This window comes from Zalophus californianus, chromosome 7, assembly GCF_009762305.2.
Source record: "Zalophus californianus isolate mZalCal1 chromosome 7, mZalCal1.pri.v2, whole genome shotgun sequence".
In the NCBI taxonomy this organism is placed as follows: domain Eukaryota; kingdom Metazoa; phylum Chordata; class Mammalia; order Carnivora; family Otariidae; genus Zalophus; species Zalophus californianus.
In genome coordinates, this window is record NC_045601.1 from 111,980,918 (window position 1) to 112,008,040 (window position 27,123).

Here is a 27,123-nt window from a genome sequence, read left to right on the forward strand (position 1 = left end):
GGACCAAATGGACGTCACAGATATATTCAGAACATTCCATCCCAAAGCAACAGAATACACATTCTTCTTTAGTGCCCATGGAACATTCTCCAGAATAGATCACATCCTAGGTCACAAATCAGGTCTCAACTGGTACCAAAAGATTGGGATCATTCCCTGCATATATTTGGACCACAATGCTTTGAAACTAGAACTCAATCACTTTCCTCAAGAGGAAAGTTGGAAAGAACTCAAATACATGGAGGCTAAAGAGCATCCTACTAAAGAATGAATGGGTCAACCAGGAAATTAAAGAAGAATTAAACAAATTCATGGAAACCAATGAAAATGTAAACACAACTGTTCAAAACCTTTGGGATACAGCAAAGGCAGTCCTGAGAGGAAAGTATATAGCAATACAAGCCTTTCTCAAGAAACAAGAAAGGTCTCAAATACACAAACTAACCCTACACCTAAAGGAGATGGAGAAAGTAACAAATAAAGCCTAAACCCAGCAGGAGAAGAGAAATAATAAAGATCAGAGCCGAAATCAATAAAATAGAAACCAAAAGAACAGTAGAACAGATCAACGAAACAAGGAGCTGGTTCTTTGAAAGAATTAATAAGATTGATAAACTTGGCCAGACTTAAGATGAACCATGAGAAATGATGGACTCTGAAAAACAAACTGAGGGTTCTAGAGGGGAGGGGGGTGGGGGGATGGGCTAGCCCGGTGATGGGTATTAAAGAGGGCACGTTCTGCATGGAGCACTGGGTGTTATGCACAAACAATGAATCATGGAACACTACACCAAAAACTAATGATGTAATGTATGGTGATTAACATAACAATAAAAAATAAAAAGAAAAAACGTTGGCCAGACTTATCAAAAAGAAAAGAGAAAGGAGCCAAATAAATAAAATCATGAATGAAAGAGGAGAGATCCCAACCAACACGAAAGAAATACAACAATTATAAGAACATATTATGAGCAACTCTATGCCAGCAAATTAGATCACCTGGAAGAAATAGATGCATTCCTAGAGACATATAAACTACCAAAACTGAACCAGGAAGAAATAGAAAACCTGAACAGACCCATAATCACTAAGGAAATTGAAGCAGTCATCAAAAATCTCCCAAAAACAAGAGCCCAGAGCCAGATGGCTTCCCAAGGGAATTCTATCAGACATTTAAAGAAGAATTAATACCTATTTTTCTGAAACTGTTCCAAAAAAATAGAAATGGAAGGAAAACTTCCAAACTTGTTTTATGAGGCCACCATTACCTTGATCCCAAAACCAGACAAAGACCCCATCAAAAAGGAGAACTACAGACCAATATCCCTGATGAACATGGATGCAAAAATTCTCACCAATACTAGCGAATAGGATTTAACAGTACATTTAAGAGGATTATTCAGCATGACCAAGTGGGATTTATTCCTGGGCTGCAAGGTTGGTTCAACATCCACAAATCAATCAATGTGATACAATACATTAATAAAAGAAATAACAAGAACCATATGATCCTCTCAATAGATGCAGAAAATGCATTTGACAAAGTACAGCATCCTTTCTTGATTAAAACAATTCACAGTGTAAGGATAGAAGGTACATACCTCAATATCATAAAAGCCATCTATGAAAAACCCACAGCAAGTATCATTCTTAATGGGGAAAAACTGAAAACTTTTCCCCTAAGGTCAGGAACATGGCAGGGATGTCCACTATTACCACTGCTATTCAACATAGTATTATTAGAAGTCCTAGCCTCAGCAATCAGACAACAAAAAGAAATAAAAAGCATAGAATCAGCAAAGAAGTCAAACTCTCTGCAGACGATATGATTCTTTATGTGGAAAACCCAAAAGACTCCACCCCAAAACTGCTAGAACTCATACAGGAATTCAGTAAAGTGGCAGGATATAAAATCAATGCACAGAAATCGGTGGCATTCCTATACACCAACAACAAGACAGAGGAAACAGAAATAAAGGAGTCGGTCCCATTTGCAATTGCACCCAAAACCATAAGATACCTAGAAATAAATCTAACCAAAGAGGCAAAGAATCTGTACTCAGAAAACTATAGAATATTCATGAAAGAAATTGAAGACACAAAGAAATGGAAAAACGTTCCATGCTCGTGGATTGGAAGAGTAAATACTGTGAAGATGTCAATGCTACCTAGAGCAATCTACACATTCAATGCAATCCCTATCAAAAGACCATCCACTTTTTTCAAAGAAATGGACAAATAATCCTAAAATTTGTATGGAACCAGAAAGGACCCCGAATAGCCAGAAGAGTGTTGAAAAAGAAAAGCAAAGCTAGTGGCATCACAATTCTTGAGTTCAAGCTCTATTACAAAGCTGTAGCTCAGCATTAGAGTGCAGCCCAAAGATTTCGGGGTTATCTAGGGATGGCAGTGACTGGATGTACTCAAAATACTGATCCAGGGTTTTGCACAAGGGGATTTTATAACCAGTATAAAAACAGAACAATGGTTCAAACATCTTCTCACTGAACCAGATCTATGCAGGAGAGAAAACAGAAGAAATAAAAGTGATGAACTTCTAAATGAAAACTATAAGGAAGGAAGGGTCACCTTATTTCCATTTTCATAGATTTTTATATTGGGTTTGAAAAGATCTTAAGAAAACCACTGATAGAAATAATTAGCGCAAAGATGAAGAAAAGAGAAACGCCACATGACACAAAAACTGTGAAGCCTGAGCCTCTCTTGAACAGCAAAGAAGATGCTTGCTAACAGTGACATCTGAGAAGTGATCTTAGAGATAAGCCTTGAAGGATAGGATTTCGACAGGGGAACTCCCCAGTGACTGGGGAGACCACACCAGCAAAGGCACAGAGGAATTAATGTAAAAATGTGAGGCAGGGTGAGGAGACAGTGAAATCTAGGATAAATAGGTCCAGGTGATGACTGGCGTTGATTTAAGAAATGAGGAACAGGCTTGCTAGAAGAAGGAAAGATGGTGGAGTAAGGGACCCTATTTCAACTGGTCCTTGGAATTGAGCTGGATATCTACCAGACCACTCTGAGCACCCACAAAACCAGCCTGAGATGTAACAAAATCTGGATCTCTAGATTTAACAGAATAACAGAGGCAGTTGGTTTCGAGGTACGAATTTGGGAGCCATGATTCTGCCAGCAGATATCAGAGGATAAACGGCAGTGGGAGGGAGCCTGTCCGTGGGGATCCTACACCACCGGTGAGCGACAGCCTCGCGCGCTGGGGACTGGGCAAAGACTCACAGACTGGTAGCGGCGGGGAAAGGACTTTAGGGCAGCCCCCGGGGCGGAAACCCGGAGCAGCGGGGTCGCGCGTGTGAACTGGGAGCAGCTGGCGGTTTTAGAAGCACAAAGGGCAGAGATGTGCTCCGACCTGGAGGCAGGACTGGGGGCGCGTCGGAGGGGCGCACAAACAAAGCCGCTGCAGTTTGTAGCAGCACAGACAGAAACAGAGACAAGTGTGGCCTGGAGAGCTCACTGAAGAACAGACTGCGGTCTCTCTGCTCTGAGGTAGAGGATTAGAAACCGTCTCTTCTGCTCTGACTCGCGGAAGAGACGCGGAAAGCCACCAGGGAAAGCTGCCAGAGAACAAAAGCCCCAAAAACTGATTCCCCCTGAGCCCATCCCCTGCCACAGGGGGGCAGGGCAACTCCGCCCAAACAGGGTTGCCTAAGTAACAGTGTGGCAGGCCCCTCCCCGAGAAGACAGGCTGGGAAAACAAGAGGCCAGCAACTCTAAGGTCCCAAGAAAACAGGTGCATCTTGCTTGGGTTCTGGTCAGTAATTTGGACTCTATACATCCCCTCAAACATCCATCAACAGAATGACTAGGAGGAACCCCCAAAATAGAAAAGACTCAGAGATCATGACTTATGCTGCAGATTTACAAATGGATGCAGATATAACCAAGATGTCAGAGATGGAATTCAGGCTAGCAATTGTGAAGACAATGGCTAGAATGGAGAAATCAATTAATGGCAACATAGAGTCTCTAAGGGCAGAAATGAAAACTGAATTGGCAGAACTTAAAAACCCTATCAATGAGATCCAATCCAATCTAGATAATCTAACAGCTAGGGGAAGTGAGGCAGAAGAACGAATAAGTGACCTGGAAGACAATATAATAGATAAAAAGGGAAAAGAGGAGACCAGGGAAAAACAACTCAGAATCCATGAAAATAGAATCAGAGAACTAAGTGACACCATGAAGCTTTCCAATGTCAGAATAATTGGAATCCTGGAGGGAATGGAGAGAGAGAGAGGACTAGAAGATGTATTTGAGCAAATCGTAGCTGAGAACTTCCCTAATCTGGGGAATGAAACAAACATTTGCGTCCTAGAGGCAGAGAGGACCCCTCCCAAAATCATGGAAAACAGGCCAACACCCTGGCATGTAATAGTAAAACTTGCAAATCTTAGAACCAAGGAAACCATCTTAAGGGCAGTTAGGGGGAAGAGATTCCTTACGTACAGAGGGAGGAATATCAGAATAACGTCAGACCTATCCACAGAGACCTGGCAAGCCAGAAAGGCCTGGCAAGACATATTCAGGGTACTAAATGAGAAGAATATGCAGCCAAGAATACTTTATCCAGCAAGGCTGTCATTTAGAATGGATGGAGAGATGCAGAGCTTCCAAGACCAGCAGGATCTGAAAGAATATGTGACCCCTAAGCCGACCCTGCAAAAAATATTAAGGTGGGTTCTATAAAAGGAGAAAGACCCCAAGAGTGATATACAACAGAAATTTACAGGGACAATCTATAAAAACAACATCTTCACAGGCAACATGATGACAATTAACTCATATCTTTCAATAATCACTCTCAACGTGAATGGCCTAAATGCTCCCATAAAACGTCACAGGGTTGCAGATTGGATAAAAAGACAGGACCCATCCATATGCTGCCTACAAGAGACTCATTTTGAACCTAAAAATACATCCAGACTGAAAGTGAAGGGATGGAGATTCATCTTCCAGGCCAGCGGACCTCAAAAGAAAGCTGGGGTAGCAATTGTTCTATCAGACAAATTAGATTTTAAACTAAAGTCTGTAATTAGAGACACAGAAGGACACTATATCATTCTTAAAGGGTCTATCCAACAAGAAGATCTAACAATTGTAAATATCTATGCCCCCAACATGGGAGCAGCCATCTACAAAAGCCAACTGTTAACCAAAATAAAGAGTCATATTGATAACAATACGTTAATTGTAGGAGACCTCAATACTCCATTCTCAGCAATGGACAGATCATCTAAGCAGAAAATCAACAAGGAAACAAGAGCTTTGAATGATACACTGGACCAGATGGACCTCATAGATATTTACAGAATGCTCCCCCCCTAAAACAACAGAATACTCATTCTTCTCGAGCGGACATGGAACTTTCTCCAGAAGAGACCACATACTGGGTCACAAATCAGGTTTCAACTGATACCAAAGACTGAGGTTATTCCCTGCATATTCTCAGACCACAATGCTTTAAAACTGGAACTCAATCACAAGAAAAAATTTGGCAGAAATTCAAACACTTGGAAGCTAAAGACCACTCTGCTCAAGAATGTTTGGGTCAACCAGGAAATCAAAAAAGAACTTAAACAATTCATGGAAATCAATGAGAACGAAAACACATCGGTCCAAAACCTATGGGATACTGCAAAGGCGATCCTAAGGCGGAAATTCATAGCCATCCAAGCCTCACTCAAAAAAATAGAAAAATCCCGAATTCACCAACTAACTCTACACCTTAAAGAACTAGAGAAAAAGCACCAAACGATTCCTAAGCCACGCATTAGAAGAGAAATAATTAATATTAGAGCAGAGATCAATGAATTAGAAACCAGAAACACAGTAGATCAAATCAATGAAACTAGAAGTTAGTTCTTTGAAAGAATTAATAAGATCGATAAACCACTGGCCAGACTTATCCAAAAGAAAAGAGAAAGGACCCAAATTAATAAAACTATGAATGAAAGGGGAGAGATCACGACTAACACCAAGGAAATAGAAACAATTATTAGAAATTATTATCAACAACTATATGCCAATAAACTGAGCAATCTGGATGAAATGGAGGCCTTCCTGGAAACCTATAAGCTGCCAAGACTGAAACAGGAAGAAATTGACAACCTGAATAGGCCAATAACCAGTAACGAGATTGAAGCAGTGATCAGAAACCTCCCAAAAAACAAGAGTCAAGGGCCTGATGGATTCCCTGGGGAATTCTACCAAACATTCAAAGAAGAAATAATACCTATTCTACTGAAGCTGTTTCAAAAAATAGAAACAGAAGGAAAACTTCCAAACTCATTCTATGAGGCCAGCATTATCTTAATCCCCAAAGCAGGCCCCATCAAAAAGGAGAATTTCAGACCGATATCCCTGATGAATATGGATCCCAAAATCCTCAACAAAATCCTAGCTAATAGGATCCAACAATACATCAAACGGATCATCCACCACAACCAAGTGGGATTTATCCCCGGGATGCAAGGGTGGTTCAACATTCGCAAATCAATCAATGTGTAAGAACACATTAATAAGAGGAGGGAGAAGAACCATATGGTCCTCTCAATTGATGCAGAAAAAGCATTTGACAAAATACAACATCCTTTCCTGATTAAAACTCTTCAGAGTATAGAGATAGAGGGAACATTCCTCAAGTTCATAAAATCCATCTATGAAAAACCCACAGCGAATATCATCCTCAATGGGGAAAAGCTGAGAGCCTTTCCCTTAAGATCAGGAACACGTCAAGGATGCCCACTCTTGCCACTACTGCTCAACATAGTACTAGAAGTGCTAGCAACAGCAATCAGACAACAAAAAGAAATAAAATGTATTCAAATTGGCAAAGAAGAAGTCAAACTCTCTCTTTTCGCAGACGACATGATACTTTATGTGGAAAACCCAAAAGACCCCACCCCCAAATTACTAGAACTCATATAGCAATTCAGTAATGTGGCAGGATACAAAATCAATGCACAGAAATCAGTTGCTTTCTTATACACTAACAACACAACTGTAGAAAGAGAAATTAGAGAAACAATTCCATTTACAATAGCACCAAAAACCATAAGATACCTCTGGAATTTGGTTAGGTTTTAACCAAAGAGGTAAAGGATCTATACTCTAGGAACTACAGAACACTCATGAAAGAAATTGAAGAAGACACAAAAAGATGGAAAAATATTCCATGCTCATGGATCGGAAGAATAAACATTGTTAAAATGTCTATGCTACCCAGAGCAATCTATACCTTCAATGCCATCCCGATCAAAATTCCAATGACATTTTTCAAAGTGCTGGAACAAAGAATCCCAAAATTTGTATGGAATCAGAAAAGACCCCGAATAGCCAAGGAAATGTTGAAAAAGAAAAACAAAGCTGGAGGCATCACGTTGCCCGATTTCAAGCTATATTACAAAGCTGTCATCATCAAGACAGTATGGTACTGGCACAAAAACAGACACATAGATCAACGGAACAGAATAGAGAGCCCAGAAATGGACCCTCAATTCTATGCTCAACCAATCTTTGACAAAGCAAGAAAGAATGTCCAGTGGAAAAAAGACAGTCTCTTCAACAAATGGTGTTGGGAAAATTGGACAGCCACATGCAGAAGAATGAAACTGGACCATTTCCCTACACCACACACAAAAATAGACTCAAAATAGATGAAAGACCTAAATGTGAGACAGGAATCCATCAAAATCTTTGAGGAGAACACAGGCAGCAACCTCTTTGACCTCAGCCGCAGCAACTTCTTTCAAGAAACATCACCAAAGGCAAGGGAAGCAAGCACAAAAATGAACTATTGGGACTTCATCAAGATAAAAGGCTTTTGCACAGCAAAGGAAACAGTCAACAAAACCAAAAGACAACCGACAGAATGGGAGAAGATATTTGCAAATGACATATCAGATAAAGGGCTAATATCCAAAATCTATAAAGAACTTATCAAACTCAACACCCAAAGAACAAATAATCCAATCAAAATATGGGCAGAAGACATGAACAGACATTTGTGCAAAGAAGACATCCAAATGGCCAACAGACACTTGAAAAAGTTCTCAACATCACTCGGCATCAGGGAAATACAAATCAAAGCCTCAATGAGATATCACCTCACACCAGTCAGAATGGCTAAAATTAACAAGTCAGGAAATGACAGATGTTTGCAAGGATGCGGAAAAATGGGAGCCCTCCTATGCTATTGGTGGGAATGCAAGCTGGTGCAGCCACTGTGGAGAACAGTATGGAGGTTCCTCAAAAAGTTGAAAAACAGAGCTACCCTACAACCGAGCAATTGCACTACTGGCTATTTACCCCAAAGATACAAATGTAGTGATCCGAAGGGGCACGTGCACCCCAATGTTTATAGCAGCAATGTCCACAATAGCCAAACTATGGAAAGAGCCTAGATGTCCATCAACAAGTGAATAGATAAAGAATATGTGGTGTGTATATATATATATATATATACATATATATATATGTATATATATATATACACATACTTTATGTGGAAAATATATATTATATATATTATATATATATAATGGAATATTATGCAGCCATCAAAAAATGAAATCTTGCCATTTGCAATGATGTGGATGGAACTAGAGGGTATTATGCTAAGCAAATTAAGTCAATCAGAGAGTAGAATGTTGATTACCAAGGGCTGTTGGGTAGGGGGAATCAGGAAATGTTTGTCAAAGCAATCAAACTTTGTTATAAAATGAATAATTTTGGGGGATCTAACATACAGCATGGTGATTATAGGTAATACTAATATATCCTCGAATGTTGCTAAGACAATTCACCTTAAATGTCATCACCAAAAACAAACAAAAAAAGGTAATTAGGTGAGATGATGGAGTATCAGCTAATGCTACAGTGGTGATCAGTTTGCAAAATATAAGTGTATTAAATCAACATGTTATATACAGCTTAAAACTTCCAATATTTTATGTCAGTTACATCTCAATTAAGCTGGAAAAAATTTAACTATATATTTGAAAAAAATGCAAACATACCTCATGAATATTTTTAATATTTATAGCAACATCATTGTGACAGCGAACAAAAAATACACATAATCCTTTTAGTTTCTCCGGGGCTGCATTGTCTATATATAATCTCATCATTTTCCCCCCTTTGGTTGCTCCAGCAATAGTTCGACCACACTCTGAAAACAAAAGTCAAGAATGTAGTGTGTGATCACATAATGGATCGACTGTGATAAATGACTATGGATCTTACAGCATTGTTTCTTGCTTCACTTTACTGTAAGGAACTTTTGATGATTGTAATAAATTTTTTGTCTGCAAAAAGACATCACTAATTGGAATACTTGAAGTGCAGCCTCCCCTGCTACCTTTCCCTGAGTTCTGCACTTTTTCTCCTTTTGGCCTCGCCTCAGGCAGGGTCTTCACACAGACTGTTCTACCCCATCTCCGACCCTTTGCCTCCCCAATTCCTACTTATCTTTCAGATCTCGGCTAAAGCCCAAGTCTCTTAGAAGCCTTCACTGACTCCCCAGAGAGGATTTATTCCCCTAGTGAATACACTTATAGCCCCCAAGTTATACTAAATTCTTCCTCAACCTGATTTCAGTGAAAATTAATCATTTAATTTTAAAAACTATTAAAAATATAATTTTGTTAGACGGTTGGTTGTACTATTAATAAGCAAAATTTAGCTGTCTTCCTATTCACAATAACTTAAAATATGATAAAAGAAATTTTAAAATCCCCATCCCGAAACCATGAAAATATTTTGTCTTCCCAGCCTTCCCTCCTTTGGGTGTGGGGGATGCCTCCTGTCCCGTGATTCTGGAGGACACCAGTCTCAGGGCCCTGCTGTGGTGGGCATGTGCAAATGAGACGATCAGACCCTCTGCAAGAATGTCAATCCTGCCTGGAGGCACACAAAGGTAAAAGGGGACTGGAGGGATGTCAATCTAGTGATGAATCCTAAGGAAACTCTCCTGAAATCTGTGGAAATGCTCTATTCTTGTCCTTCCCAAGGCCAAGTGGTTTGACTAGTTCAATTTTGTGAATAGCCCAGACTTTTTTTTTTGCTTATGTAAGCCAGAGTCTATTGCTGTTGGCTACAACCAAAGAACAGTGATACACAGTATCTAAGTGCTCAAATGCTCATTCATGGAGGTTGGGACAGAGAGGTACCTCTACCCTTAATAACCTCCCTCTCCTTTTTCCTTGATAAGAAAACCCATTGTCTCATCCAGCAATGTGTACATCCCCAAGGAGACAACTGCTTTCTCAGCCTCCCTAACCCCTATGGTAGCCACATGACACAGTTCTGGCTGATAAGACATAAGATAAGCTTATGATTTCCTGATAACGGGGAGAGGTAAGGCCCTTTCCCACAAGCACCTTGAACTTGGATGTGATGTCTAGAGCTTCATCTTATAACCGTATAGGGCAAACATGAACACAAAAGCCAACATTTAAAAATGACAGAATAGGAAGAAAAAAAGAATCTAGGTTTCTGATGACAATACTGAGCATTTGAACCATTGCCAGCCACTGCCCACCTTGTTATGAAAGAAAAATAGATCCCCTCTTTGTTTAAGACACTATTAGGACTTCCAGTACCTACAGCTAAACATATTCTATATACATCTACATATTTGGTACACCCATCAACAGGGGAATGGTTTCTAAAAATTACAATGCAGCTATACTATGGAATACTGACAGCATTTTTAAAGCTTTTTGAAAAAAAAAATTTATTTATTTGAGAGAGAGAGAGAGAGAACACAAGTGGAGGCAGAGGTAGAGGGAAAGGGTCAAGCAGACTCCCCAATGAGAAGGGAGCCCAATGCAGGGCTCAATCCCAGGACCCCAAGATCATGACCTGAGCCAAAATCAAGAGTCACATGCTCAACCAACTCAACCACCCAGGCACCCCTGTACAGCATTTTTAAAATGAGGTAAATTTATATATAATGACAGAGAAAATGTCTGGGCTATACTGTGAAATGCAAAACTCAAATCTAGAATAAAGTATTACATGATCACATTTTTAAATGATAATAAGCATTTATATATAAACAGATGCACAGAAGAAAGACAGGTAGTGGAATATTTACCAAGCTAATAAATGTGTAACTTTTCTAGGTAGCAAAATAATAATTAAAAATATACCTATCTTGGGGCAACTGAGTGGCTCAGTCGGTTAAGCCTCCAACTCTTGATTTCAGCTCAGGTCATGATCTCGGTATTGTGAGATTAAGCCCAGTCTTGGGCTCTGTGCTGAGTGTGGCGCCTGCTTGGGATTCTCTCTCTCCCTCTCCCTCTACCCCTCACTCCCCTCATGCACACAGGCTCTCTCTTTTTCTCTTAAAAAAATATATAATATATATATATATATATATCTTTTCTTCTGTCAATTCCCCTCCTGCAAATTCTTCCTAAAGTCTTCCTAATCCACATTAGCCTCAGTGATAATCACTGAAGCATTATTTAAAAGAGCAAAAAGTTATAAATAACCTAATTTCTAATAATAAGAGGTAAGTTTTTTAAAAATAATATAGTAGCCTAATGAAACACAATGCAGCTGTTTAAAAGTTAATTGTAAAAAATGTATCTAGTGGCATGAAAAAGAGAATATTATCAAATTTTAAAAGCCACCATAAAAATAACATGTAGAGGGTGCATGGGTGGCAAAGTCGTTAAGCATCTGCCTTCGGCTCAGGTCATGATCCCAGGGTCCTGGGATCGAGCCCGTGTCAGGCTCCCTGCTCAGCAGGAAACCTGCTTCTCCCTCTGCCCCCACCCCCGCTTGTGTTCCCTCTCTCGTTGTGTCTCTCTCTGTCAAATAAATAAAATCTTTAAAAAAAATAAAAATAAAAAAACAACATGTAGAGTTGGATCCCAGGTTGTAGCATAATATCTACATATTACAAAAAGGGATCCAGCTCTATGTATACATGTATATATATGCACACACACTCTATACACATACATGACTTTCTCTCTCTTTCCCTCCCTCCCGCCCTTTCTCCAAATAAAAGGGGAGGGGCAAAGAAGTTATAGAGGAATATTCATCAAGGAATTAACAGTGCCTATTCCAAATGGCTGAGAATGTGGGTGGTTTTTATTTCTCTTCTCCTTGTAGGTATTTTCTTATATTAAAGAATTAAGTGAAAATAGAAGAACATAATCAAGTGCTGTTTTTCACAATGCAAACTTTAAATGAGACAGGAGGAGTTTGGAGAAAAGTGATGGATGGGTTTGGAACACCCTGGGCAGGCTCTGTAGAAAAGAGAATGTCAGAGGTGATCCGAAGGGGTAGGATTTGGCTGGGTATAGAGAAAAAAGGCATTCTGAGAGAGTCAGGAGGGCAGAGCAAAGGGCACAGATATGACCCTGGAATGTCCAGAAAACAAGGAAGAGACTGGCTTAAAGGGAGCAGCAAATTCATGACTGCGAGAATAGGAGCACAGGCTAAAGGAACACTGTGTATCTAGGTTATAATGGGCCTTAGCAGAGAAATGAGGGTTTTGGATGCAATCCAATAACTAGGAGCACAATGAAAGGTTTACTTTTTGGAATTTTTACTGAGGGATGACATACGGTGTTAAATTAGTTTCAGGTGTACAATGTAATGATTCAACAATTCTATATATTTCTCAGTGCTCACCAAGTTAGGTGTGCTCTTAACCCCTTTATCTATTTCACACAGTCCTCCACCCACCTCCTCTCTAGAAACCACCAGTTTGTTCTCTGTATTTAAGGGGCCGGTTTTATGATTTGTCTGTCTCTTTTTTTCTTGGTTCCTTTGTTTTGTTTCTTAAATTCCACATATAAGTGAAATCCTATGGTATTTGTCTTTTTCTGACTGACTTATTTCACTTAGCATTATACCCTCTAGGTCCACCCATGTTGTTGCAAATGGCAAGATTTCATTCTTTTTTTTTTTTAAGATTTTATTTATTTATTTGAGAGAGAGAGAGCAAGATCAGGGGGGGGAAAGAAGAGGGAAAGGGAGAAGCAGACTCCCTGCCAAGCAGGGAGCCCGATGTGGGACTCGATTCCTGGACCCTGGGATCATGGCCTGAGCTGAAGGCAGATGCTTAACCAACTGAGCCACCCAGGCGCCCCAAGATTTCATTCCTTTCTATAGCTGCAACCCAAGTTTTCGTCCATAGATGAATGGATAAAGATGTGGTGTGTATATATATACATATATATGTGTATGTATATATATATATATATATATATACACACAACTGAATAAAAGATTTACTTTTAAAGGAATAAGCAGTGTGAATTTCAGAGAGGGAATCTGGTTTCAGAGCTACAGGCTTTCAATCTAGAATACTAGGGCAGGCATGAGATATGAGCCTCAGCTAAAGGCAGCAGAGGAGAAAAATGAGAAAACCAATAGGAGGGACAATCCATAAAACTTCAAAGATAAGTAGTCTAAAACCAAAAGGATGGCCCATGCACCTGGTTATCAAGACAAAAGTTTCACATCCTGGTAAAGTGTTAATTATTTTAGGAATCCTGCAAATAGTAAGGAAGCCAAATATTCCAACTGACAGCTACCGCAGACAAGATGCTGACCCAAGACCACTGGGACAGCCACTGAGCTCTCACATAGTTTCCTGTCTATTACTGGTCACCTGAGAACTTGTGTGCAAAATGGCTCCACCTGTTTCAGGGAAAATGGAATTAAATTCTAGTGAAAACATGTATCCACCAGGAGATACCAATGATTTCTGTAAGTATGGTTTCTCCTTATATTATAGTAGTGCCTGACATATATATTTGGGCTGAAGAAGTATTATTTTTAAGACACTTTTTTATCTGGGCACCTGGGTGGCTCAGTCAGTTGGGCAACCGGCTCTTGATTTCGGCTCAGGTCATGATCTTAGGATTGTGAGACTGAGCCCCATATGGGACTCCATGCTCAGCACAGAGTCTGCTTGAAATCCTCTCTCCCTCCCCCTTGGCCCCTCCCTGCTCGCACATGCTCTCTCTCTCTCAAATAAATCTTAAAAAAAAAAAAAACACTCTTTTCCACACATAAGCTTATTTGATAAATTTTCTTTATAAATATACTTCTATGTAAATATATAAAATTTATAAATATGTATCTATTTATAAGAGAAAAGATATGCTGCACTTTAACATTCATTAACTAATAGCCAGCACATTGCCCTCATAAAACATCCTTACCAAGGCCAGGGATATCTCCTTCCTGGTACAAAAATTTCAATGTCTTACAACCATCTTTCATAAAAAAATGAGCAAATGCTTCCAGCTGTTAAATAAAAGAAAAAATGATGATCAATAAAATGACTAGTTATATTAGCTACAATAAAACGAACCATACCCTGGGCTAGGCATTGTATATGCCTTTATCCTCATCATTTTGTAGATTAAAAAAAAAAAAAGAGGCTCAATGACTTTTTTCGAGATACACAGTGACAGGGACATCAGAAGCAGGTTTAGAATTTGAACTACTTTAACTCCAAAATTACCATGAAATATATGGTGAATTCTATTTCTGAACCTACACTGATGATCTGCATATAAAGTAGGCAGACACTTACCTGACCCTGCCTCTCAGAATCTTATAGGAGTAAATGAATGAGTCCAACTGGAGGTAAAAAGAATTATTATTTTTAAAAACCTATTCTTAAAAGCTGACTTGGAGAACAAAAAACTTGCCTTACCAATTAATTGGGTTTTTTTTTAATTTTTTTTTAATTTTATTTATTTGAGAGAGAGAGAATGAGAGAGAGCACGAGAGGGAAGAGGGTCAGAGGGAGAAGCAAACTCCCTGCTGAGCAGGGAGCCCAATGTGGGACTTGATCCCGGGACTCCAGGATCATGACCTGAGCCGAAGGCAGTCGCTTAACCAACTGAGCCACCCAGGCACCCCAACTAATTGGGTTTTTAAACCAATTATTTGAGTAATTATGTTTTCAGATATTGTCATTTGACCCATATTATAGCCAAACTAATATAGAAACAAATTATTATAATGAGAGTCTCCCATGTTTATGAGTATGAAGCTCTTATTTAATTACTTGTAAGTCAGTGTCATATCTTAGCGGAAAAATAAATAGGTCATGTAAACAAAAATCCTCACACACCATTTGGGAAGTACAAAGTTACTCAACCCACTTCACTTAGTCCACTGAGTCTATACCTAAGTGTCGCTCTCAAGTAGTGGGTTTTTCTTCACTTGCTGGCCACGTGTGGGAGGTACTTCAGATCTGGCAAAGCCTCTCCCCCTAGGACAATGGTTCTCAAGCTTTAGTGTGCATCAGAGAAGCACCTAGGGCTTCTAAAAAAAATACAGAATGCTGGCCCTGAGGACTTGCATTTCTAAAAAGTTCCAGGTGAGGGGCGCTTGGGTAGTTCCGTTGGTTGAGCGTCTGACTATTGATTTCAGCTGAGGTCATGATCTCGGGGTCATGAGATTGAGCCCCACATGGGTCTCTGCGATCAGCAGGGAGTCTGCTTGAGATTCTCCCTTGCCTTCCCCTTCAGCTCTTCCCCCTGCTCTTGCTACCTCTCTCTCTTTCTGAAATAAATAAATCTTTAAAAAGTTCCAGGTGATGCTGATGCTGCTGCTTCTGGGACCCCATTTGGGAACCACCACCCCAGGGAGTGAAACAGAGCCACACAGATGTACCAAATTTGAGCCCTTCATTTTCTACTCTTCCATCTCACACATAAATTTGACTCTTGCATAATTACAATCTGAAAGATACAAGAACTGTTAGCACTGCGATTGTTGCCTAGTTCCATAAATACTGTAGTGCTGTATCTGATTGTATGACTCACCAGATTTGAAAGTATCCAAATTATCAAAAACAGCGCTCATACCCGTGATAAAAAGACATCCCAATATCAAATGCAACAAATTCTTACTCTTTAGACACACTGTACTCCTGAGACCAGGAGAGTGAATGTTGTCATGGGCTGAAATCATGACTGCAAATTAAAAATTCACTTATACATTTTACAAATAGTTCATCTGAGCTTTACCACTGCCTTGTACTTAGAGGGCATTATTATGCCCCTCTTGCCGAAGACAGAAGTAAAGCTAAAAAGAATTTGAGAAAAAGACCCAAAGACACACAACCACGTGTTCAGAGCCTGGAACCAGAAGCCAGCCTTGGGCCTCCAGGGCTGTGCTCCAGCCACAGAACCACACCGCTGTTGCCTCGACCTTGGAAAACACTGACACGTAAGCCAGGAAAGCAAGATGGTCTGCGGTTATCCTGAGCAGTGCTGAACGAAGAGAGCAGCAAAAGCGTGGACACAGATGCAGTAGAAATTTCTGTATTGGTCAGGGTCCTGGCAAGAAAAGAAGTCCCAAAAATGGGTTCTTGAAGAAACTTTATAATGAAGAGGCTGTTCTAGAGGCCAGAGAAGGGTTAAGGGAAGCTGTGACACTAGCAGCAACAATAGGACTATCGACAAAGGAAAAAGCAGCACCAGCCAAGGCCTGAAAGTGTGATGAGTGGGGGAAGGGGGTAGCTAGAAGCAAGTGGACACAGAGTAGTGGAAGGAGAATGGCTTGGCTGTAGCGAGAAAATACGGCCAAGCAGGAAGGGGTCAGACTTGTCTCCCATCTGCCCTCCTACCTCCTGCTGGAGCCTCCTAGTGACTGAGTACCGTGCAAGCCAGAGAGCAAGGGAGCCCAGGTGATGGGTTCTAGAGAGGTCAGCCTTCCAGGCCACAGAGTCGGTGGTAAAGACTGGGTAACAAATCTGAAGGCAAACAAAATGACCATCACACCCTCTACTGTCCACCCTTTTGTGGGACTTTTAATGAGCTTCTTTCACTCTGGATTGCTACACCAGGCTTCACCTAAAAGGAAAACCCTTCCATATACTAGTTTCCTAAATCATCACACCAAAGTAGGCCACCCCTCCTTCCTGATTCCATCTCTTTATTCACCTGTCCACCAATCTTGATGCCAATTTAGGTGCCTGCCTTGTCCCTTCAACCAAATAAGTACTCTGAGCTCTCCCAGATTTTGAGATTGGTTTCTCTCCAGACTGTACTATCTCCCCTCCACTGGGGCTTTGCAACTGCTAAATAACTCTACGGAAACACCTTTCCTGCTGTGAGTCTTCCCTTAATACCTACATTTCCCTAGACTTCCTAGATGTGCAGCCTAAGCAGTGTCTAACCTGGTCCATGATGGCCTTCAAGGAAGAACCTAAGCACCCAGACCCAAAGTACAAGACATACTTCAAGAATGACAAATGGAAGGGTTTGCAGGCATATGACACTGGCATGCTGGCCAGTGAGAAACACTTGCTCCAAGCAGACAGTATTGGCCCAGAAAGCCAACTGGCAAATATTTAAGAGTGAGATCACCAGTTCTGCCGACACCCATCTCCCTAACTTAGTCCTAGCAGCTGTCCTTCTCTGAAGGTACTAGCCAGTGCCAATGTCTACGCCTGGACCCTTTGCAGAGCTGCTGGGATTCCCACTATGGGATTAACCAAATTTATGGCCTGGCAACTTTCAGGTGAAACAATGTTGATCACTATCTTGCCATATGGATGGTATCATCCACAGCCAGGACAGGCTACCAAATTTGTGAGCTACAGGCCCAGTGAAAAATAAAAATGTAGGAACACTTATCAAAAAATTATTAAGAATTTCAAGGTGGAGTCTCCTAACTAGAGAGAACAAACTGATGGTTACCAGAGGGGAGGTGGGTGACATGATGGGGGAAATAGGTGATGAGGATTAAGGAGGGCACTTGCTGTGATGAGCACCAGATGTTGTATGTAAGTGTTGAATCACTAAATTCTACACCTGAAACTAATATTACATTGTATGTTAACTAACTGGAATTTAAATAAAAACTTCTCTTAAAAAGTAGAGTATTTAGGGGGCGCCTGGGTGGCTCAGTCGTTAAGCGTCTGCCTTCAGCTCAGGTCATGGTCCCAGGGTCCTGGGATCGAGCCCCGCGTAGGGCTCCCTGCTCAGCGGGAAGCCTGCTTCTCCCTCTCCCACTCCCCCTGCTTGTGTTCCCTCTCTCGCTGTGTCTCTCTCTGTCAAATAAATAAATAAAATCTTTAAAAAAATAAAGTAGAGTATTTAGAAGGTTAAATCCCTCTTTACCTCAGCTTGGTGGATGCTTGTCATGTTTATTTTCAACCTAACGGAAGTCTGAGGGTTTATTCTCTGGAGAGGTCTCTGAACTGCAGGATGCCAAGCACAAATCCTAACCCTAATCTTAACCCTGACCCTAAACCTAACCTACCCCTACCAGTAACCCCTAAACTCTACCTCTAACCCTGTCTCTAACCCTAAATCTAACCTCTGGAGAGGTCTCTGAACTGCAGGATAATAGGCACATACACTCACACTGGCCCTAACCCTAACTCTAACCCTAACCCTAACCCTTATTATAACCCTAAACAGAACCCTAATTCAGGATCTGAGGGGGAAAAAAGATTTGGTACACACACACACACACACACACACACACACACACACACACACACACACACAAAGGAATATTACTCAGCCATGAAAAAAGAATGAAATCTTGCCATTTTACAAAAATGTGGTTGGAGGTAGAAAGCATTATTCTAAGCAAAAACCTTATCCTAACCCAAACACACACCCTAAACCTTAACCCTAACACTAACCCTATCTTAACCCTAAACTTATCCCTCTGGAGTGGTCTCTGAACTGCAAGATAATAGGCACATACAATCACACTGGCCCTAACCCTAACCCTTATTCTGGCCCTAACCAAACCCTAATCCTAGATCTGAGCGGGGGAAAAAAGATTTGTTATACATATACAATGGCATATTACTCACCCATAAAAAAGAGTGAAATCTTGCCATGCATATGGATGGATGTTAGAGAGTATTATTCTAGGCAAAATCAATCACTCAGAGAAAGACAAATATCCTATGATTTCACTCAGATGTGGAATTTAAGAAACAAAAAAACAAGCAAATGTGGGGTGGGGGAGAAAGAAACAGAAAGATAAACCAAGAAACAGACTTAACTATAGAGAACACACTGATGGTTATCAGAGGGGAATTGGTTGAGGGGGATGAGTTACATAGGTGATGGTGATTACCGAGTGTACTTGTAACAAGCACCGGATGTAGTAAGGAGGTGCTGAATCACCATATTGTACATGAGAATCTAATATTACACTATATGTTAAGTAACTGGAATTAAACTAAAATCTCTAAGGGATGCCTGGGTGGCTCAGTCGTTTAAGCATCTGCCTTCGGCTCAGGTCATGATCCCAGGGTCCTGGGACTGAGTCCCATATCAGGCTCCTTGCTCAGTGGGGGAGCCTGCTTCTCCCCTCTGCCTGCTTCTCTCTCTCATTCTCTCTGACAAATAAATAAATAAAACATTTTTTAAAAATAAAATAAAATCTTTAAAAAAAGAATTTCAAGGTGGATGTGGTCAACTCATCTTTGACAAAAGAGGCCAGAATTATGCAATGGGAAAAAGAATGTTTCTTCAACAAATAGTGCTGGGAAAAGTGGACAGCTACATGCAAAAGAATGAAATTGGACCACTTTCTTACACCACACACAAAAATAAACTCAAAATAGACTAAAGACCTATCAGTGAGACCTGAAACCATAAAAAATCCTAGAAGAGAGCATAGGCAGCTATTTCTCTGATGTCAGCCATAGCAACATTTTTCTAGATCTGTCTCCTGAGGCAAGGGAAATAAAAGCAAAAATACACTATTGGGACTATATCAAAATAAAAAGCCTTCTGCACAGCAAAGGAAATAGTCAACAAAACAAAAAGGCAACTTCCTGAATGGGAGAAGATATTCACAAATGATACATCTGATAAAAGGTTAGTATCCAAAATATATAAAGAACTCATACAACTCAACATCAAAAAAACCCAAATAGTCCAATTTAAAAAATGGGCAGAAGACATGAACAGATATTTCTCCAAAGAAGACATACAGGTGGCCAACAGACACACGAAAAGATGCTCAACATCACTCATCATCAGGCAAATGAAAATCAAAACTTTAATGAGATATTACCTCACACCTGTCAGAATGGCTAAAATCAAAAACCTAAGAAACAAGTGCTGGCGAAGATGTGGGGAGAAAAGGAACCCTGGCTCACTGTTGGTGGGAATGCAAACTGGTGCAGCTGCTGTGGGAAATGGTATGGAGGTTCTCAAAAGTAAAAATAGTAAAATAGAACTACCCCCATGATTCAGTAATCACACTACTGGGGATTTACTCAAGAACATTAATTCAAAGGAACACATGCATCTCTATATTTATTGCAGCATTATTTACAATAAGGTTATGGAGGTAGCCCAAATGTCTATTGATAGATGAATGGGTAAAAAAGATATGGTATATATAAACAATGGAATATTACTCAGCCATAAAAACGAATGAAATCTTGCCATTTGCAACAACATGGATGGAGCTAAAGGGTACAATACTAAGCAAAATAAGCCAGTCAGAGAAAGACAAATACCACATTATTTCACTCATATGTAGAATTTAAGAAATAAAACAAAGGAAAAAAAGAAGAGAGACAAACAAAGTAACAGACCCTTAACTATAGAGAACAAACTGGTGGTTACCAGAGGGGAGGTGGGTAGGGGGATGGGTGAAATAGGTAATGGGGGTTGAAGACTACACTTACCATGATGAGCACCAGGTGATGTACAGAACTGTTGAATCACTATTTTGTTCACCCGAAACTAATATAACACTCTATGTTAACTATACTGGAATTAGAAAACTTAAAAAAAAATTTTTTTGAAGAAATTCCAGGTGGTGACAGGAAACCATTAAACCAAGTGAAGGGCCCTTCTGCACAGGGATCTATCTGATCCACAGTCCACATGCCCAGGCAGCCACCCTTGACCACACCTGTACATTCCTGCAGGGAATTGTGGTGACCTGAGAAACTACGCTCTATTTCCAGTTGGTTGCAGCGGCGCCTCTTGTTTTAAGTGCACGATTCATGCATTTTCCTATCTTTCACCATTAAAATAGCTGTTATTTATCTCTTTGCATCGATCACATTCCCAGATTACCATAACACACTAAGGAATGAGCAATCCCACTCATACTATCAGAGGACTGCCAGTTCTCAACTTTTATAAGGATCCTGACAAAAAAGGCAGACAACTTTCCAGAACTTGGCAACACATCACATCAAGCAAGAGAGAGACTCCTTTAGGAAACATCCCACAAAATCTGGGCTCCTAGAGGCAGCCAACAGAGTTTTGCCCAAGTTCACTGGTCCCTGTAAAAGCAGGGGGTACGGACCCCACTGATGACAACCTCACCACAACACTGCCCCCTACCCAACGCTCTCACCATACATTCAATGGGACAATCAGTGCACCACCAGTATGTACCTGTTCCTTGGTCTTGCTGGGCTCCAGGCCAGTCCACAACTAGGGTTGGTAAAAAGCTCAAGCAAACTGTAGTACTATTTTTGAAAGTTAATTTAGAAGCTGAGCTATCAGAAAGGAAGCTGTGATACTGCTTCTGGAAGCTTCTATGAAAGTCACAGCTTATCTGTATTACGCTAATGAGGGTGACCATAGACATTCATTAGCCAAAACTGGGACCTTTTAGGAGTAAAGGAGGGGCCATTAATGATTATGCCAGGAAAGTAGGCATAATCTAGGACTGTCCCTGGCATGCTGAGACACACGGTAATCATCTTGTTGTTTTCTACCATGCTCATGCAAAAGTCATTGTTCCCTAGCTCATATGTATGCAGTTTGTTCATCTACCCAAATGATTTGCATATGTAGTTCATATAACCTGTACTTTTAGAATATTTAACTCTACCTGTGCTCGACTATACCTCTAACCTCTAAAGGCATTTTGAATTTTAGCCAAATTCTAGTAGCTAACTCTTCCCTTTCCTTCCTCTTCAACAGTACACCTAACTAGAAATATGATTCAACTGGCTATAGTTCTATAAAACTTCCTAATGGGTAAAATTTCAACCTCCCCTTTCGAAGTGTTTTGTTGTGCATGACAATGACTCCAGCTTCTTAAAGCAATCAGCTCTCAAAGAGCAATTAAAAAATAACGATAAGATTTAAACTTACAGAAGGACAATCCAAAATTAATTCTTCAATGGTTACTAAGTCCAGGCCAAGCTTTTCTGCTAGAATTTCAAATATATATTTGTATGAAGAGTCAATTTTCATTTTTCGGTTTTCCCTTGAATCTCTAAATCTTGCCTAAAGAATAAAAACCACAGGTAAAAATTGTAATTATAAAGAAAAACCACCAAAAACATTTAACTTGACATAAAAGTGTCACACATGAAGAATCTTATTATAAGAAAAACCTGTCTCTCTTTTAACGTTTCCTGTAGATTTGGAATACTGCTCATGCTTCGGCGGTATCGGGATGATCTACAGGAAGACTGAGAAAGCATTTCAGAAAGCATGGCTTGACCCAGTCGGAGTGTAGGCCTAGGTCGAACTCTGTGTGCATCCAGCTCATCGTCCTCTGGAAGAATTATCCTTTCATCGGAAGGAATGAAATTCAGATAATCACTTCCAGAAGGAGCAGGACCTGTTTCGAAAAGAGAGCTGGCATCTAGAGCTGAGGCCGCCTCTGTCACAGGGGGCGGAGCCCCTTCATCTGAAGGAGGAGGAGCCTCTTCTCCTGGATCCGGGGGGGCAGTCTCTTCTGGCCCAGGGGGGGCTGCCTCTCCTGAAGAGGGAGGAGCTGCTTCTTTCCGAGGGGTGGGACCGCCTTCTTCCGCGCTCATGTTATCGGCTTTTTCCTCCCATGGAGCACCTTAAACTTCAAAACCTATAATGATAAAAAGTTTTCTTTTAAAACTGTACAGTAAGTTGAATGTTCTCTGTTAATTTAGTCCTCCCCTTGAACCTAGACAGGTAGCAAAATTATCTACTTCTCCCTTACTGTATTAACAAACAAAGCTAAGCTCACAGGACTGGAGAAATATATATATATATATTTTTTTTTAGGAGCAACAGCACACATATACCTAGGGGCTTTTTGAAACTCTAAGTGCTCCTTCTGACTGTGATATGATCCTAGGGTGCTGCTACCCCACACACATCCCATCCCTGTCATAGTAATTACTGTAGCTGATGGGAAGGTACCTGTCCTCAGGTATGTAAGGGCTGAAAAAAGATGGAGAGCCGTGTGTTAGAGCTGAGAAACTGACTTGTCCGAGAGACAAGGCAAAGGACTACATGGACTGAAATATTCCTTGCATCGAGGAACACTGTGAAACAATTCACCAATCAGACACTCAACTGTCCAGCCATCTCATCTCCATGAGCATATCCAGGAACTCCCAAAAAGCATAAAACATCCTCTTGGCAGTGTGAAAATAAAAGGAAACCTCATTTAGAATGTATTCAGAATGCCAGAAGGGGTAAGCTCTCACATCCTATCAGCCCTACCACTGGTTGCGAACCGCAGACCAAACAGAAAGAGCCCCACCTTGCATGTGGATACTACTTTCCTATCCCAGCGAGATTAAAACTTTCCTCTTGCCCTAGCAACAGCCCAGCCAATGAGAGACGGTCACAACTCAGCCAATGAAAAATGACTATACTTCCAGCTCCCAGCTTACTCCAATGGACTTTTTGTTTATAACAGCCTTTCCAACGTGCCCCTAAAATGTGATGATGATTATTTATTGAAGCAATGGTATCATATGAAGTATAATCTGACCTATCCAATCAGAAGAGCTCTATACAGGAGTGTAGAAGGTATCACGAGCACATAACCAGGAAAATCAGGGGACACGAGTGGAACAGGAGAAAATGTCACTTATAGAAAATCACATCATTAGGGGCGCCTGGGTGGCTCAGTCGTTAAGCGTCTGCCTTTGGCTCAGGTCGTGATCCCAGGGTCTTGGGATCGAGCCCTGCACCGGGCTCCCTGCTCGGCAGGAAGCCTTCTTCTCCCTCTCCCACTCCCCCTGCTTGTGTTCCCTCTCTTGCTGTCTCTCTCTGTCAAATAAATAAAATCTTTAAAAAAAAAAGAAAGAAAGAAAATCTCATCATAGGACAGTCATCAGACCGCCATCTAAATAAACAAGTTTTCCGGCTATGGCTAAAATCCGGAAGCCAGGATAACAGTAAACCCTTGAAGAACAACAACAAAATTTCCAAAGCGAGAGTTCAAAAGAAGACAGAGAAAGAGGCTTGCTAATGAGAAATTCTGAGGACACGTGTGCACACCTGGCCTAAGTTAGATGGTGTTTCTTATGGAGGAACTTGAGCAGCCCTCCGTAAGACACAGAGACAGCCTGTAACCAGCACCCCACAGCTGCCCCCTCCAGCTTTTCCGAAGATCCCATCAACAGCTGAAATGGTTTCCTTTGATATCCTAAATCCGCCTACTCAAGAACAGAAATACCCAAACTGATTAATCTGTTTGCTGCCAGCTAAGCACTCATGCCCAAAATCTGCAAACCAGAACAACTGTTCCCATACTGTTTGCAGATTTTTTTCTCACTTCTCTCTCCTCTCTCTTTTATAAATCCCAGTTTTTGTCTTTGTTCCTTGACCACAATCTAATGTCTATTTTCTTTACATGTGAGTAAATGTTCTTGGAAAGTAACAAGTAAACATCTCTGAATTATTATTGTACACGATGACCTACAATACCCAGGAGTTGTGTGTGCATTACACATTTACCCTTGAAATTGGCCTAGAGTTGATCCTGTTACCTACAGTATACCAAAAACAAGTATAATGATACATATTAGTGAAGTCATAGCAACTGTCCGTCACTCTGCTCCAATCTGTGCTTTTGAATTCTGCAAAACAGTTCACTTTACTCAGTAAGAGAATCATGCCTGCTCTCAGAGGATGTTGACAGGCTGAAACCAAAGCAAAATTTACTTTAATTTCAATGTAATGGTAAAACACATACACTGACTGAACTCAGTAGGGCTGGAGAGCTTCCTTGTAGGCAACCAGTGCTCTTTCTTGATCCACAGAGTTATTTAAGCCACTGTAGAGCTACTATTATTTAAGCCATCAAGGAAAGATGAAAATTGAATCATGATATTATATTTAAGAAGTCAGGGAAGTATGCAATTAATCTTCATGAGTTTTTCATCTAAAAATGGCCATGATTCATCAGGGAAATTCAAATCAAAACCATATTGAGATACCACCTTACACCAGTTAGAATGGCAAAAATGGACAGGGAAAGAAACAACAAATGTTGGAGAGGTTGTGGAGAAGGGGAACCCTCGTACACTGTTGGTGGGAATGCAAGTTGGTACAGCCACTTTGGAAAACAGTGTGGAGGTGCCTCAAAAATTTAAAAATAGAGCTACCCTATGACCCAGCAATTGCACCACTGAGTATTTACCCCAAAGACACAGATGTAGTGAAAAGAAGAGCCATATACACCCCAATGTTCATAGCAGCAATGTCCACAATAGCCAAACTGTGGAAGGAGAACAGATGAATGGATAAAGAAGATTGGTCCATATACACAATGGAATATTACTCAGCCATCAGAAAGGATGAATACCCAACTTTTGCATCAACATGGATGGGACTGGAGGAGATTATGCTAAGTGAGATAAGTCAAGCAGAGAAAGTCAATTATCATATGGTTTCACTTATTTGTGGAACATAAGGAACAGCATGGAGGACATTAGGAGAAGGAAGGGAAAAATGAAGGGGGGGGAATCAGAGGGGGAGATGAACCATGAGAGACTATGGACTCTGAGAAACAGGGTGTTAGAGGGGAGGGGGCTGGGGGGATGGGTTAGCCCGGTGATGGGTATTAAGGAGGGCACGTATTACATGGAGCACTGGGTGTTATACGAAAGCAATGGATCGTGGATCACCACATCAAAAACTAATGATATAATGTATGGTGACTAACATAACATAATAAAATTAAAAAAATAAAATAAAAAATGGCTACTATTTTTTAAGTGTTAGCACAGATTAAATTTTCAGAAAATGTTATTATCCAACACAGTTCATTCCCTGAGGAGTCCAGATAGTTGAGATTCATGGTACATCATTTCAGAACTAGAAAAAAAACAAAACAAAACACAGAAATTATCTAGTTCAGCTCTCCCTTTTTATTGCTAATGAAACTAAGATCCAGAGAAGGTACAGGTCTTACCCAATTACACAGACAAAAATGATCTTTCTGAACTTCAGATCATATCATATGACTGCCCTGCTTAAAGTCCTCCTCCGGGCGCCAAATACGGCTTCTTTTGTCCTCCAAGGCTTTCCTGACTCGGTTCCAAGCTCTCTCTCCAATTTCTTCCATTGCCTTTGCCCTGGGTGCTGCCTGAGGTCACAGGAGCTCTGGCCATTCCTGAAACAAGCACTGTTCTCTCACCTCTAGTCATTGGCAAGGAGCTCACAGCCTAATGAGGGAAGCCAAACATACCAACAAACACTTCACAGTTTCCTTAGAACCAGCTAAGGTGTGCACAAGAATCTGTAGCATCAGAGGAGAAAACTCAAGAAGGAAATCTCTGAGGAGAAGCTGTCATCTAAGGTAGGTCTTGGTAGGATCCATATGCATTCCACAAAGACTAGGGAAGTAATATTAATTGTCAACAACTAAATGCCAAGTTTCATGCTTGGTGAGATATATAACTATGCTTAATAAATACGTATATTTATATATATGTGTTACATGACCAACAAGCACATGGAAAGACAGTCAACACCACTAGCCCCTAGGAAAATACAAATCAAAACCACCATGAGATGGCACTTTACACCCAGTAGGATGGCTCTAAATTTTTTTTAAAAAGACAATAAAGAGGGTTGAGAAGGTCATAGAGAAGTTTAAATCTTCATACATTGCTGGTGGGAAAGTAAAATTGTGCAGCCTCTGAGGAAAACAGTTCGGCAGTTCCTCAGAAAGCTAAACATAGAATTAGCAAATGAGCCACTGATTCCACCCAAGAGAATTGATAAAATCTGTTTGCACAAAAATTTGTATACGAATGTTCATGGCAGCATTATTCATATTGAGCTCAAATTGGAAACAACCCAAACATCCAGTTAGGTGATGAGTGGATAAACAAAATGTGGCATACCCTTA

General features: G+C 40.6%; 1 protein-coding gene across 1 annotated transcript in view; it reads right to left on the reverse strand.

Moving 5' to 3' along the window:
• Window positions 1–27,123, reverse strand: part of DNAH8 (dynein axonemal heavy chain 8) — a 417,769-nt gene that overhangs the window by 384,131 nt on the left and 6,515 nt on the right. The window contains exons 2-5 of the mRNA XM_027603620.2: window positions 22,382–22,854; window positions 22,137–22,271; window positions 14,232–14,316; window positions 9,057–9,208 (exon numbers count right to left, since the gene is read on the reverse strand). Of these exons, the coding sequence (XP_027459421.2) occupies window positions 9,057–9,208; window positions 14,232–14,316; window positions 22,137–22,271; window positions 22,382–22,810 (801 nt within the window). The 5' untranslated portion in view covers window positions 22,811–22,854. The remainder of the gene's footprint in view (window positions 1–9,056; window positions 9,209–14,231; window positions 14,317–22,136; window positions 22,272–22,381; window positions 22,855–27,123) is intronic.